General features: G+C 39.4%; 1 protein-coding gene across 8 annotated transcripts in view; it reads left to right on the top strand.

Annotated features, from left to right (window-relative positions):
• TENM1 (teneurin transmembrane protein 1) overlaps nucleotides 1-16,441 on the top strand; it is a 579,532-nt gene that overhangs the window by 472,446 nt on the left and 90,645 nt on the right. For all 8 annotated transcript variants that reach the window (XM_061446104.1, XM_061446106.1, XM_061446107.1 and 5 more), the window contains 2 exons: nucleotides 10,687-10,872; nucleotides 14,245-14,391. In XM_061446104.1, coding sequence (XP_061302088.1) covers nucleotides 10,687-10,872; nucleotides 14,245-14,391 — 333 coding nt within the window. The remainder of the gene's footprint in view (nucleotides 1-10,686; nucleotides 10,873-14,244; nucleotides 14,392-16,441) is intronic.

The raw sequence follows: 16,441 nt of genomic DNA, 5'->3' as shown, positions 1-16,441 counted from the left end.
CTGAGGAGGTGATAGCAGTGCTCACTTAATGCCCAGGGTTGTGTGCCCAAAGTGCTGCTTCCCCCTGGTGCAGGAAAACTGCAAGTCATGAGCTGCATCTTTGCTTCAGTAGCAGTTGCCAGATGCATGTTGCTATTTCTGTTTGTGCTGCTGACACAGAGGAAGTTATGGTTTATTTACTGGGAGCTGCTTCGTCTCTCTCTGTACTTATCTTCACAAACACAGCAATGAACACACCACTGTTTGCTCCTTGTCCATGTAAGCAGTATTCATAGTCAGTCACTGTGCACTATGTGACTTTTGCTAATTGAGGCTGCTCTCCTTGCTTTTCTGCAAGAGCGTGTTATGCCTGGCTCTTGAGTTTGTCCAAGAAACTGTTTAATTATGCTAAAAACAGAGGAAGCAAAGCCAGCTTCTTCAGTGGATTTTGGGTTTTATTGTGAACCTGAGGTGTTACTTAGAACTCATAGTAGTCTTTACTGCGATACAAATTGATGGTTGGGCATCCGACCATCCAAAACATGAGTTCCTAAAACTTGTGTTTAGATGATCCGTTGTTTCTGTCTGTCCATGTAGTTTGGCTCTTCACTGAAAGAAAAGAATATAAAAATTGGAGTATGTCCTTTGAAAAGCATCCAGTCCCAGGTGTGTTGGTGTCAATTCTGCCGGTCACTGTCCCCTTTCTTTCTGAGTGCCAGCTCGGTGTCCGATTCGGGCAGTGGTGGCACCTGTGCCACTTTTGGGCTACCACTACTTTTACACAGGTGAATCTGAATAGGTATTCCTGTGATATATTGAGAAGCAGTACCAGTGCCCACCTTTTCAGCATTTTGAGCCCTTAGGAGATACGGTAAGTAAAATACATCTTCAATACTGAAGTCAGCAGGCACATCTAACGTACAATGCACGGGACTGGGTGAGCAATTTTTTGAGTGGACCCATATTCAAAGGTCATCCTGTAAGCCAGAGAATTAAAGTTGGTGTCTTCTCTTTGCAAATGGTGCTTAAATAAATCATTACTTCTTTACTGAGTATTACTAATCAAATCTACTAATGAAATAATTGTGGAAATTGTTATGCTCCAAGCAGAGCCCTAGTCAGTGTTCGTAATAGTACTTCTGTGTATCATGAAAGGTTTAGTGCTTATGTAAAGATGTATCCTGATCCACTCAGGCAATCTGGTGAAACTTTGCTTAAAACAAGTGTCTCAAAATGTTATTTTCTGTGGATGCTTTATTAGTTCAGGCTGAACCTGTGAGACAGCTTATAAATGTCTTATAAATGTACCACTGAGTCATCTCTTTGCCCGTTTCCTTTTTCTCTGCAAAGCCATTTGCTTGCTCTCCATGTTTCTCATAGTTTTCATAGGCCTCATGCTTTTTCTGAATCTTATGGTCTGCCACTTACTCAACAAGTTTCCCATTTTTCAGCCCAAGGAAGTGTGGACTGCATTTTCCCCTCTGTGAGTGAATACAAGGGCATAGCTGTAATAGCTTTCATAGCTTTCATCTCACTCATTACTGCTCATGATAGATTGTTCTGGACTGTTTTCTTACTAGTCTCCTGATCAAATAAAATATCCAACAAGGTAGACGTTGCATGGCATTTCCTTTTGTGGTTCTGAGTGTATTGTGAAGGATTTAAGAGCTTGTTAGTCAGAGTATGAATCTCCAGTGACAACTGTAATCTCAGTGCTTTACAACACATGCAACTTGAAATCAAACAGTGGAGACAAATTGTAAAACAGGACCAAATTTGACAAGGAAACTCCACGTTTGCTTGGGAAACAGTATTTAAAAATGTGTTGGTCTGATTACCGAAGGTTCTCCTCACCTTTGTGTCAGTCTAATCTTCTTTGCCATTATTACTTCTGCTCATTTATTTTAAATGTTTCCCACAAAGGCTTCGTCCGACCTGCCAACCTGTTATCACCTCTGAGAAAGAGATGGGTTCTGTAGCTGAAGTCCCCTGTGTGGCAAGCACAGTGTCATTGTATTCTGCTTTGCACCAGTAGCAGGGCTGGGTAAACAGAGATATATCCAATGGCGAATGAGTAATCCCTTTCAGTGGTATCCATTTTCAGAGCTTCAGGTGCCTGAAATGAAATCTCTGTTACTATGTTTACCATTACCAGTCCCGATTCTGCAGGCTGTATTGATTAGATTTTTGCACTGTAAAAATACCATTTTGAATCAGAGCGAAATCGATAAAGGGTGAGAGTTTTTATATATACAAATTAGATTTGGATCAGGAAGAAAATATTCTTCATCAGAACAAAAATAAAGCTGAAAAAAAAGTGTGATAAAAAATCTAAGGAAAGGAAAAAATTACTCTCTCGTTTCCCCTGCTCTGCTCTGTTTGCCTTTTGGACCTCTCTGTCCACTGATTATTTTTCTACACAAATAAATTTTCCAGCAAATTGAGTTTGGAAAAGTTTCTTTCAAATAGGTGTAGCATTATCACAACCTATGTTACAGTTTTCTAAAAAATGCAGTTACATTCGTATACTTTGAGAGGAACAATAGCATTAATGGCAGCCTTCATACTAGAAGTCAGAGGAGGAATTTATAGTGCTTAATGCATCAGAAATAAGTTCAGTGAGACTGTGGTAGGATTATTTCCAGAAAGCAATTAAAACTGTCATTAGATTGATGGTGAAACATTCTGAGTAACAAACAGCGAGGATGTGGCATTTTAGTTCCAGTGGTTTTATTTTACATGCTGTGGCCTGTGGTAAGAAGATAAGGAAGGTAGTTACATATCTGTGAGGCAACACATCAGAAAAGCTTTTTGCATACATCTTACAGTAGAAAGGTTTATAATGGACAGTGTTTGGAGGACAGTTTTGAAGAAGTTTTGCCTTTGGTAGAAGTAGTTTATCATTGTGTGGTAATTCTGTCTGAATTATCCCAAGTAGTAGTCAGGGCTGTGTGAAGTTTAGATTGACCCTTATTTTTTTCCTGGAAATACCAACTATTCAATAGTACTTCTTTGCAACTCTTGTCTCTCTAAAGAAGACCTGACCTCTTGCAGTGCCTCATTGCCTCCTGGTAGGACACCTCCTGGGATAACATGAAGAGGAGTGCCAGGATCTGTCCTTTATTCAGCTGGATTGATTTCAGCTGTGCTATTTTTTAGTTGTCAGTGAGACCACCCAAAATCTTATTTACTGCAAACAATAATTTATTTCCTAGCAAAACCAATAGATCTATTGAAGAGAAAATAGGAAACAGTATCAGTCACGTAATCAATAGGAAAAGGGGTACTTAATAGGAGGCCGAGTAATAGGAGATATAAAGAAGTTGTAAGAGAATAAGAGTTTAAGGACTGTCCATGTGGTTGTGTAATGCACGGTAAACTGTAAATAGTTGTAATATCTTATGAGCCTCTCTAGCATCATTCAGAGCCAGAAATGAGGGCAAATATGATTTGGAGTAGGACCCCTCTTCTCCTTGATTTTTCAAAATCATTCTTCTTCTGCTTAACATAGCTTTAAATGCTTATTACAGTCTCTTCCTTCGTGATAGTGTAAGGAAGGATAAATATCAACAGCTGAATAAATTTAAGCATTCTAGTCTGATAACAGACTGTAATAGAAAACTATTTCAGACACTAATGTCTCATGTTTCGGGTGAGATGAATCTCACTCTGTGTTTTTTGTTGGGATGGGCCACCAAGTCCCACTCTGCAAGAGCAAAATCTTTGGAAGTGGCTTTGGAGATATATGTGAGAATAAGTTCAGTGCAACACTTTTTGCAGTGTTCATGTATTTAACATGGAAGTGTTGTTTTGAATTCATTCACACAAACAGCGCAAACTGCTCAAACCCACAAATAGTTGTGGTATTGTGAGATGACCTTAATATATTTCATTGTCAGATGTAAGTGTGCAATGTGCGGGGAGAAGGACAAGTAATATTGCAGCAAGAGAATCTTAGATGGAAAGGGTATTTGTCTGTGAAGATGGTCTAGTGATGGTATGGATTACATCGTCCTGTTGGAGGTTCTCCTTGGTTGGGAGCTTATAAGGGATGCCAGGTATGATTTAATTTGAAACAATTAAGAGGAGATGATCATGTGAAGTCTTTTGCAGCTCTGTTTTCTGTCTACATTAAAACAGGTAAACTGAGCTACATGAGATACATGTCAGAACTCTGTTATTTTAGTATTCTGAGAGTAGAGCAGTAGAGGCTGTTATTGTTGGTTTTGCCAAACAGTTTTCAGTTGTTTGGTAATGATGTATCATATTGATTTTTTTTTTTTTTTTTTTTTTTTATTGCACCAAATTTCACCTAAAGTTCTGTGACATTTACCCTTCACGTGTTCCTTGGTGTTGTGAAGGATGGGGAGAAGATATAGCAGCAGCTGTTACAGAATGCATCTTTGCTTTCTTTTCCACACAGGAACCTGATTTCTGTTTACCAGAGGAAACCCTGCAGCTGACAGCCAAAGACTTCAAAATCAATGTTTTGTAGACACTTCCAAGTCCCTTTGATTTCAGGCTTGAAGAGCAGGTGCCACTGAACGCTGGCATAGCCTGTGTAATAGACCTGTGCTGCCTCTATAGCAAAACTGTTCATAGCTTGATGGTTTGTTGGCATAGATGTGGTTGTCCAAGAATGTAGAAAATTGTACACCTAGCCAGTGTACTGTGATGCTGTTGGAGAAGCCTAGATTGGACGCAGTTATAACATCGGGATTGCCAAAGGAATTTATTTAAATTAGGCAAATAATATAAGCTGTACCATAAAAATAAAATCTCTTCTCCTCCAGATATGTAAAATTTTGGTATCGACGTTAAACCTCTACAGTGCATTCTCTCAGGTAACATTCTCCAGGGGGGACAGCTTTCAATTAGGTTTTACTGGGAAAAAAAAAAAAGAAATACCTCAAGTGCTTTTGAAACTCTTAAAACTTTAAATTTTTTGAACTTTTTTTCCCGGTGTAAAAGATTATATTAATAAAGTCAGTTTCTGAAAATGAAAGCTAGAACATAGTTGTCTCCAGGACACAACGGGAAGGTAATTTAAAAAGCTCAGGAACATTGTTAAAATTATCATGCAAGCTTATTAAATGCAATGTATATTTAAATTGAAGAAAAACTTTCTTTATTAGTCCTAGATAGGTGATTTTTTGCTGCCTCTAGCAGTTAACCTTATTGGGCAAAAGTCAAGATAGACTAATTTCTAATCTTTATGGAAAACCAGTTATTAAAAAATAGATAGCAAAATTATTAATATGATACTTAAGGTTTAGACTGTCTGCAGAACAAGACTCGCCGCTGAATGTGAAGAAAAATAAAATGAAAGTGTTTTCATAGGAAGTACTTGACCACTTGTATTTACATATATTTTTTTGGTCTTTGCCTGATTTTCTAACAGTTATTTCTGAAACATGTTGAATTAACATTCAAATCTTCCCTTATCATTACAAATTATAAAATATTTAGCTTTAATTTCCCTTTCGTATCACATAAGTAGAAACTTATTATAAAACATATTTGAAAGAGCTCATTGTTGACTTAGGTAATTAAAATGAAGACTGTGGAGTGAATTTTTAATGCTTTTTAGATTAGCTCAGGAATGATCAACATATTGGTCTCCTTCTCAAGAGTATGTACAAATAATGGTTCACAGTTCACATCTGCCTTCTTCCAAGAAAATAACGGGTGTTCAGAATTAAGGACATGTCAGTCAAAATTCTAGATTGAGTTGAACATTTTTTAAGTCTCTTATTTATTAATTGGTTTAAGTCTAAGGACTCTGAATTTTAGATTTGATAAAGATTGTATTTCATTAAAGTCTTTAAGAAACTGCAGGGGCTGGTTGAGGCCATCTCCCAGCAATGTGCCAGCACATTCTTCGCAGCAGGTCTGCACTGCGGAGCTTTTTTTAGATAAGGAAATTAACTTTGCAGCCCTACACTTAGAGAACCTTGTTTTGATTGCAGAGGGTGCAGGTACAAAAACTGAAACAGAGCCATGAATTACTGTGAATTAGGGTGGCTCTGTTGTTTTTGTGGGAGCCATGAAAATTCACACCATTCACACACATTCACACCATACACACAATGTGAAGATCTGGTCTCTTTGCTGTAGACCAGCCTTCAACCCACTGTGCTCCTCCCCAAGATCTGCCTAGAGCTCAGGCAGGCAAGTTGGGTGGGTGGATATGCCAATAAACAAAGAGCAGTGGGAGTGAAGAGGTTGGTTTTATGTAAGGCTACAACCCTAAACACCAACATTGTTGACGAAGTGTGTGAGGTGCACTGGACATTGTGAGAATGATTGGCAGTTAATGTAACAGCACAGATAAAGGCTTGTGATGTAATATCCCCAAGTCAGCTATTCCGAACCGTACCTCCTGTCACCTCCTCCTTGCTCTTGTCCTTTGCAGTCAGACACCAGCACAGCTTGTAGCTCCTCAGCAGGACAGTCCCCATCCAGGCTGTGATTTGCCTCTCCTCCCTTGCCCTGCCTGCATTACTGCTTTGATCCCTCGATGGGCTGATTTAGCTCAGCAAGCTGTCAGGTATTAACCCAGAAAAATAAAGGGAATAATTATCTGCCATTTTCATGATCTGAATGAGCTCACCAGTTTCAGGGGATAAGCTCCAGGCAGGGACCAGAGAGACAGGAGGTGGATGGAAAGGAGGGGGAGTGGAATTATAACTGTTTCAGTCAGAAGGAACAGAAGTCTTTGGATGTATCAACTGCTTCAAAGCTCAAAGCCCTTGCTGCATTGTGCTGGCCCGTTGTGTGTGCATTTTGGTGTGCTTCTGAATCACGTAGGACCATCACCTATGGAAGGAGGCAGATGCTGCATTGAGCAGAACAGTTGCATGATGTCTGGCTCGGTGTCTGACTTCAGCGCTGTCTGAATTTTTACCACATCAGCTTTGTTTGAAACTCTCTACCTATTTCAAGTTACTGTATTGTTTCCCATTGCATTCAGTCACTGTCCATTCAGTGGAGTATCTCATCTTTTCTAGTCTGCCATGAAAACCCAGCCTCTCAATACAAATACAAATGCTAATGTGACTCCCTGCTATGCTGATATTTCTGCATTTGTTTATCTTCAGGAGGAGCTAAGAAGTTAGTTTGCTTTTAAAAAGAGGACAACCTGAACTGATAAGGCTTTTTTAAATCTAATTTGTTTGAATTAGCTGTGGATTAAAGCTGCAGGTTCTGCCACAGCATTAATAGGATGACGTTAGGCATGATTTCCCTTGCTTTGTGTGAGAAGTCTGGGGAGAATCTTGGATTTGCATGGCAGAAGAATACATTATCATGGTAAACGGCATTTCTGAAGCCTCATATTAAATCACCCAAACAAATGTAAGTCTCAAGTTTGCTCTCAGTGACCATGAAGTACTGAGGAGCAGGTCAACTAGCCTGACTGAGGAAGGTGTCTGGTCCAAACTAAGAAAACAGGTTTCACTGCATCAGGTGCTTACAGAATTTGATCTGATTTTGTTCAAAGAAGATTGAGATTAAATGTGGGGGAAAAAAATGCATTACTAGAAGGAAAGGCAAAAGCTAGGTAAGATCGTTCAGCATTCCTTTGCTGGAACAGGTTTGACGCAGTTTTTTTTGTGATGCTTTTTACTCATTTACCAGTATCCGGTTACTGAGCCCTGACTTGCTGGCAGAAACAAGGTGTGAAAACTGAATACCTGGGTACAGGACAACTAACCTAGTGTTTCCTACCACATAGAGCCAGTTTGTGATCCGGAACTTGTCCTGCTGTGTTGTCTTTCCAAGACAGTGTGGTTGGGATAGAGGAAGCCACTGTATTTCAGTAGACAAAAATGAAGGAAAAATCGTTTGGCTATGTATGATCTTATGTGGGAGTATAGAATTTTAAAAAAGGAGCCTTGTGGGAAGACTGTATACTGACTGGCCTAGGATATGGTTTTTATGGTAGGAAATCTTATATTTCTGTTTTGTTAATCTGATTGGATTTAGGAGCTTAAATAGCATTTAAATATTTTATTCCTTGTGTGAAACATGGGGAAAACAATGCGATACTTTCAAACATTTCAAGATCTGTTTGATGTTGGGGTTGTAAATAGGAGTATGTGCAAGATCCATGTCCCTGTGGAAGGGATGTGCCTACATTGCCTTTGGCTCTGTGCTGTTTCTTTTGCTTGTTTGGAAGATGAGTTTGTTGTGATCAGACTGCTCGCAGAGGTGAGGCAGGCATGCATGCCACGTGTGGGAATGTGCTTGAGATTTTTCACAGCTGTTTCTTTGATTGATTTGCAGATGGGGAAGTGGTGGGAGCTGCTGATACGATCGGAAGCTCTGTGCGTTGCTGTTTCCCCACTTCAGTCATTCCAGCCTACATTGTCACTTCTGCGTACTGATGCTCATAGTATTCCCTGAAGTTTTGGCGTCAGTTGAACTAAGCTAGTCGCACAACTGCAAAACAACTATGTGCAGACGCTCAATCCAGAAGAGTCAAAAAAAAACATCTCCTCAATTTACCCCAGTTTAGTGTAAACTACAGAATATTTCTTAAAATCCCTTTAACAATCTTTGCCACTTACATTAAAATACCAAAAGAAGTAATTATAATGAACTGGAGGGAGATCAGGAGAGATCAAAGGCATCCTTCTAGCAGCCTAAATCCTTGAAGTAGCGGGTAATTTGTTAGATTTAATTCTCAGGAGTTAGTCCATGTGCCAAGCTATAAAGATAGGTTAAAATAATGCCAGTAGTCCTTCGCCAGTCTAGCCTGGGGGTGGTTCTTTTGTGGTCCCAGATCTGGTGGGATTTACATCCTGATCGTAGGAGCAAGTATTTGGGCCACTTCAGTACCATTAAAATGACAGAGCAAGTCCCCCATGTAGTCCTCTGGGGGGGTCTCCCAGGTTTCCAAGGAACAATCAAGTAACAAAACAAAAAAGCCAAGCCAAATTATGCAGCAAGGGGGAAAAAATCCTTCCTAGTACCTGCAGGCAGGCAGTCCAAGGCATGAAGCATTAGATTAATAAATGATTAGTAGGCAGCAATCAAGTCTTTCTTGGGGGATAATGCCCTAGGCTCAGCACAGGTTTTCATTTGAATACAGCAGAGCATTCTCTTTCCTTGTCTTACAGACTCTCTTGCAGGAATATCATCCAATAACTGTGTTTAGCTTGTACTCCAGTATAAAACACGCCACAGTCTGCATAGTAAAATTATTTTTTATATAGCTTTTTTTGACTTCCTCAGGACAGTACTTCACAGTTACTTTTATGGAATTTTATATTGCGTTCTTTACCATGCCTTCTGCTTCTGAAGGTAATTTTGAGTTTGACCATGCTCTTCCAGTTTGTCACCCACTGATTCTTTCGATTACACTCTGCCATCACCCTGGCTGTTAACAAAAATAAGGGCAAGACTTTAACTCAAGACAGAGCCCAGCACATCTGCGGTGTCTGTTTCTGTGCTGCTTTTTCCTTGTGGTAAAATGATTGGAATTGATAAGATTTCAATTTAAACTTTAGAAACTTTTCTTGGTCTATACAGTGACAGGATTTGTCACTACAAATGCTTTGAAGAATGTTTATATACAATACTTCCAGGATATAAATGATCATTGTTTAAAATCTGTCAAGGGAAAAATCTTGCCACAACTAAATATGTAACAGTGACATTTGAAATCAGAGCAGGCATGATTATTTGGCTTACACTTGTAGTTCTATCAGCTGCTTTCCGAGAGGAAGAAGGACGAAACATTTCTGTGGCAGGTTAATTGCAGAACAACAAGCAAATTCTGTCTCTTGACACTAATTATTCTAAATAAATCCAAACTACATGGAACCTTTTTATAATGAAGCCATTCTTTTCACAGAACAACTTTAGTCTAAGTGGAAGTAGATTGCAATTGGCATATTGTGATGTATTGAAATAATTCAGGATTTTCATTCCACTTTACAGTAAGTGGTGTTCTACAATGCCCAGGTAGAGAAATGCTTCTGAGTGCCATGAAGGAGGTACTCCTGTCTTCCCAAAGCAGCTCTTCTGTTTTCTTAGCAGTTGACTCATGAAAGTCAGGATGGAAAAAAAAATTTAATGTTTGAAGGCCATTTTAGAACAAGGTGGATCTGTATGGCCTCTCAGCTGTGTAGTATTGCGTATTGCCATCAGAACGAGGTGCTGCTCTTCTGCTTTCTCCCTGTTACCTTTCTGGTGGCTCTTCTTACTGTTAAGTGAAGGCTATTTTGTAATCACTACAAACATCTGAATACTTCAGAGACGTTTTCTTGTGTATATTTAATGTGCCACTTCATTCTTTGTTTCAGCACACTTGCAATATTTGAGTTTATGATAGACTTCAGAACTGAGGTGGTGGGACCTAGGAATAGACTTGGCATGTTGGGGGTTAAAAGCCTCAGCTGAAGTCAGTCAAAAGATCTGGACTTTTTCATGTCATTATTTGTCTGCTTCAGACCCATTGCCCTACCATATCCAAAGCCATCATTTGCAGCCCCCACCCCAAACAAATAAATGATCTTGCAAATAACCGCCAAAGGAGGCAGAGAGATCGTGTGAGGTCTGTACTGGGTGATGAAATCCCATATTTGTTCCCATTGATGAGTAATATTAGTATAGAAGTGATTAAATTTGGTTATCAGTGCAAAGTCTATTTATAGTATGAAACTGCTGTTTCATGTAATGTCTTTCTGTAATCCTGTGCAGAGCTGTGTACCCTGGACTGTGGCACCCACGGTGTCTGTTCAAGAGGGATATGCCAGTGTGAAGAGGGCTGGGTTGGACCAACCTGTGAAGAACGTACCTGCCACTCTCACTGTGCAGAACACGGCCAGTGCCAGGATGGGAAGTGCGAGTGCAGCCCTGGATGGGAAGGGGACCACTGCACCATTGGTAAGGGGATTTTGTACCTTGAAAAATAAAATGCATAAATCTTAACCATTTATACAAAGAACTGCCATAACCATCTGTCTGTTTGAAGACATTTTGGGAAACCAAAGACCCATAGTAAGGCCAGGTGTAAAAAGGTGCCTTGGCAATGATAGTGCACCCTGCTTGTCCCACAGAATAACAGCTCAGTGCAGCTTTCTCTTTAGAGGAAATAACAGTGATGAATTATTATTTAAAAACACACAGAAGAAAGATATCTTGGTCCAAACCTATCTTTGGCTTGTGTTCGTATGTGAACTTTGAGTCAGGAAGGAAAGAATGTTCAACAAATAAAAGGTGTGAGGGGATGTAGCTGTTATTCAGCTTAAGTAATTCTTGCATGGAATCTCTTGCTTTCATGTCTGGGGATTTACATATTTTACTTATTACTAGAGGTAGTTTTCCTATAGTTGGCTTCTAACAATATTCCTAATAAGGTAAGGCTTTCAGGTCTTTAGTAACCATTACTATACAATTGTAATAGTTACATTTTTAATGAAATACAACAGTTTTTTGCAAAGTCTAATAGTGTTTCTCCCTAATATGCCCCAAAGCAACATTTTTCATAAATGTTTTAATTGTTTGTAATAGCAGGGTATTTAATTTTTAGAGATAAGCAGCATAAGCTCTCATGCTTGCTTCCTGCTTCATTCATTCACTGGCTCTAGAATTTGCTAAATCAGATTTACTATATCAAGAATTAGGTTTGTAAAGGAGGAGCAGTCTAATTTTCTAAAGGTTGTGTAGAGCAAATCCAGAAAAGGACCAAAATAATTAAAAAGATAAACAGAGCTGCTCTTCACTGCCAGGTAGGACCCAAGCTGTCCTCTGCATGCTTGTCATCAGATGAAGAACAATCACATCCACAGTGTTTTGATCACAGTAGCAGGAATAGATCCAACTGCAGTAAGAGGGTGACATGTTATAGCTAACTAACAGGTGGCAAGCCATAATCAAATGGTGTCCATATTTGGGTAAAGAAGTTCAATCCATCTCAGTTTTGTTCTTTTCTTTTTTAAGCTCACTACTTAGATGCTGACCTAGGTAAGTTTTTCATATCAGCTTTGTGAAACAATAATGAAAAGATACAAAAGTATTGGGAATGAAGTGGTTTTTGTTACTTGCTATGTCTGAGCTGCTCTACTGCAAAGTTGCCAGAATAGATAAATTGTTTATGGAGATACATAGATATACACACAGAGAGGATTTACAGAAGAAAATGCAGTTTTTAACAAATAATGTGCTCAGCTCATTTGCAAAGTTATAGCAATGTAAGCATGTTTAGTGCGGTCATCTGATGTGCTCTGTCGGGCAAATCAGATTTTTGCTCTTGCTTGCCTTTCCAGAGTAATGACAGAGCTGAGGACTTGCTCAGAAAACTTTGTGTTGATCCTGTCATACATGAGAACAAAAAGTTTGGTTTGGTTTGTTTTTTGTCATTTGTGCTTGAAGTAAGTTTCTTTTGACAGAGAAGGAGGTTTATTGGAAAGTTATCTATGCTAGATGTGATATAGTTCTCTTCAAATCGTTTGATACAAGAGTTAAATTTGATGTTGGCTTATGTCTGGTGCTGCTCATTTGGTTTACATGCCTTGCCACAGGTCCTGCTTATTCATGGTAGTGCAAGTACCCTCACTGAGTCTGACAGCAGTCCCGCAGCCATGGCCATGCTCTGCAGAGCAAATGTGCACACTACCCTCTGAAAAAATGCCGCTAGCTGAAATATCAAAGTAACCACTGTTCCAGAAAGACCAGGGTGTTTATTTTGCATTTATTACTTTATTTCTTCAGAATTAGAGAATACAATCATGTAAGAATTTATTTGATTACAATTACAGTCGTAGAGGGTAACCACACACAGCAGCAAAATCTAGTCTTATACAAGAAATGAATTAACTCAGCAGGACAATGAACTGAAGTGGAAAAACATCTCTGTTTCCCAGCACAGCTCTCACATCCTGCCCTTTCTCCCAGCTCCCCAAAAGAGGCAAATAATTGGCTTTTATGATGTATCTGGTGGTTGCCAACCTCGTGCTATTTTAGAGTAGCAACTTCCAGAATTTCAGTGTGAGTGCCACCCATCTCCAGCTCTTCCAAGCAAGAGGGTCAGGCTCTCCAATCCTGTTTTCAGATGTGATTGTCTGCCGAGGGTGAGAAGGAGAGAGATGATGTGTCTAGTGTAAGGTTGCCTGGAAATGTGCTGTGTGTGGGCTGTAAATCGCAGCCTGACAGATCAGACTCTCTGGTTGGTTCTTCCAAAGTCCTTTTGGAGCATCTTGGGGCTGCCAAACACATATGCAAACTTAGTCCTCTTTTTTATTTCCTAAAATAAAAAATTTCTCTCTGATGACACCCAAGTGTTGATATTCACTATCAAGTACAGAAGGGCTTTCAGTTTCTGTATGTCCATCTAGGCAAAAAGAAAGGAGCCTTCTTGGAAGGGAGGCCACGTGTTCTGTTAAGTTTATTGCTGAGCTTTGTGCATTGTCCTTTGGCTCCATGTGTGACATGGTGAGGATATGACAAATGTCTGAGCTGGCACTAAACTATGCAAGCAGATGGACATGAGTGTGCACATCCAAGAGACAGTTCCTCTCTGACTCTTTTAGGCAAGCGATCTAGCTGAGACTGTCCAAATTACTATTGATTCTTAGTTTACAAGTATATAATCCAGGGGATGCTACATTCATTGTTCTGGTTTTGATCTAGAATCAGAGCCACTAAAGGGCAAGTGTTTGTCGTGTTTGAATCGGCTATAATGTAAATGAAGTGGAACTGGACATTGAAAGGAAATGCTCCTTCATTTGCCTTCTGTGGAAAGAGTTGTACTGTAGCATAAATGAAATTGGCTCTTTCTCAGTCAGCTGGATATTTATGAACAGAATAAAAAGGTCACCTCCACTTCGTGCAATGTGTAGGATTCTGTCTGCATGCCAGTTTGTTATTCATATAATATTTTCCATGTATAACTTTTATGTAAACATTTATTATATATGTATCTTCCTTTGTGATCTACAACTTATTTTTCAATAAGAAAGAAATGCACATTGCAGACTGTTAAATATTTTCTTATATGTTTGCTCACTTTTTTCCTACACATAAAGTGTTACATACTAAAAAACCTTTGTTCATCACTGAGAAATGGTTTCTGGGCAAGCAGAGGGAGGGACTAGGATAGTCCATATTTGACTGAAAATATAAATGGCTTGCAAGGGAACTGTGGTCATTTGAAGGCAGCAAGTATGATACTAGGTGAAAGAATGTTAAAGAACAATTGAAACTGTATAAGAAGAAAACTACTCCATGAAGGCTTCTTTTTTACATTTTCTGTTCTAGATGGCTGCCCAGGTCTCTGTTACGGAAATGGGAGGTGCACTCTTGATCAGAATGGATGGCACTGCGTTTGTCAAGTAGGCTGGAGTGGCTCAGGATGTAACGTTGTCATGGAAATGGTGTGTGGAGATAACCTGGACAATGATGGAGGTATGATTCATGTCTCTCTGTCACATCCTTGACTGTCATTTGAATCTATAGTTTTGGTGTGCGTCTTCCTTTTTGTAACTAAATGTCAGTGTTTGTCTGCTCAAGACAGTTTTAACACTGACTTCATCTGAAGCAGTGCAGTGAGGAAACAGACCCCTGTGATAGATGTTATTCAAGGCAATGGGCATAAACTAAACCACAGGAAGTTCCATCTGAACTTGCAGAAGAACTTCTTAACTGTGAGGATGACTGAATATTGGAATAGGTTGCCCAGAGAGGCTGTGGAGTTGTCTTCCCTGGAGATATTCAAGAGCCATATGGACACATAATCCTGAGCAATGTGGTCTAAGGAGGCTGGACTAGATGACCTCTGGTGGTTCTTTCCAGCCTCAACCATACTGTGATTCTGTGAAGGCAGAAATTATGTATGAGCCATACCCATCATCCCAGTACTTGATTTTTAATCTTTCAAATAAAAAAATGGTAATTTCTTCCTTTCCACTCTACCTCATAACTATTGTCTACTTCAGAAAAGACAGCCAATGGATACCCAAATGAAAAAAAAAACTCTCTCCCTGTCAAAATGCATCCAGAGTTTAGTCTTATGTTAATATTAAATGAATACATTTGCATGCATAAAGCATGTACTTAGAGATGATTTTTTTAACATTAATCTCATTCTAAACTTGAGACGCAGCACAATTCTTGCAATTATCTGGACCTGCATTTGAATGATTATCAAGTAAACTAGTTTAGAAGTACGCAGAAGTAATTTGTAGGTTTGCTGTAAAAAACATAGTTCTCTCCTAAATTAAGCTCCACCTCTTTTCCAGTACTTCATTGTATATGAGATAGTGCATTTTTTGTCAGGAAAAACATCCTGACTCTGTTTCAAGCTTACCAGTAGGAGAAAAGCCACAACAGTCCTCGCTGATTGTTCTCAGAGTTGATTATTTTTCCTGTCTGTTTCAGGAATACTTATTTACGGGACAGTCAAGCAGGACTATTGCTTTCCTCTCCTTTACTTAATACCATCCTTTACGGTGTGCTTGCCCCCATATTCGGAGCTGTGCAGCTTTCTCATTCAGAGTGTGAATGCATCTGTCCCAAGCACAGTTACTTTTTTTTCCTTGGGTTGTACACTGAGATATATTGAAATACATGTATTATCTGATTGTGTCACACTTTTAAAGACCATCTCAGTATCTTGGGAGAGATCTCATCCCCCACTGTAGTGTAGTATACCTTAGTATAGTAATTGTCTGTTTTCATCTAGGTCATTGATAAATTAAGATTGATTTAGGGCCAAGAACTGAGGTCACCTCAGTAGAAACATTCTGACTCAGTGATGATTCCTCATTTACAGATATATTTTGAGACCTTCTGATTTTGCATCCTGTGGGCTCTAAGACCATGCTGTCCCTTTGGCAAAGGCTTCATCATTTCTGAACCCCATTCAAAATCACCTTATTCCTCTCTCATCCTTCCTTTTCCACCTTATTTACAAGCCTAACAACCGCCCCTCTGCCAGTCTCTGCTTCTCTGCACTGGTGTGCATCCCTCTCACACAAGGTCCCACAGCTAGCATCACTGCCCCACAGATGCTTTCCCATCTGCCTGGGGCTCCCCCCTGCTGTCCGAGCCACTGACTTTCTTGCCTGCACTCTTTAAATCTGTCCACAAAAACCCTGTTTAGCCTGTAATGCAAAGCACTTTCTGATAACACTCCATGAACTGGCTCTGTATAAACTGCCCTGTATTGTGATTTGGGGTACTTTTTATTCTGCAATAATGGTGAGTTATTGAAAGAGTTGGCAGTGTTAACTCTAAATCTCCTTGAATTTGTCAGTTTAAGGCAGACACTTAACATCATTTCACTGCAGGTTTTAAAAGTAATTTTCTTTTTCCTTTTTAATGGCGACATAACATGTACTAGGACAGCTCTGTTGACGTTACAATTAGAGATAAGTGCAGAGAAATATTTAATTAATCCAGCTACTACAGATGGGCTAAATGTAATTAAGTTTCCTTTACAATCAATTTTATATAA

This window comes from Pezoporus flaviventris, unplaced genomic scaffold (genome assembly GCF_033815535.1).
Source record: "Pezoporus flaviventris isolate CSIRO_AGI_PZ_B2104156 unplaced genomic scaffold, CSIRO_AGI_Pfla_v1 ptg000005l, whole genome shotgun sequence".
Classification (NCBI taxonomy): domain Eukaryota; kingdom Metazoa; phylum Chordata; class Aves; order Psittaciformes; family Psittacidae; genus Pezoporus; species Pezoporus flaviventris.
This window is presented reverse-complemented; position numbering and strand designations above follow the sequence as displayed.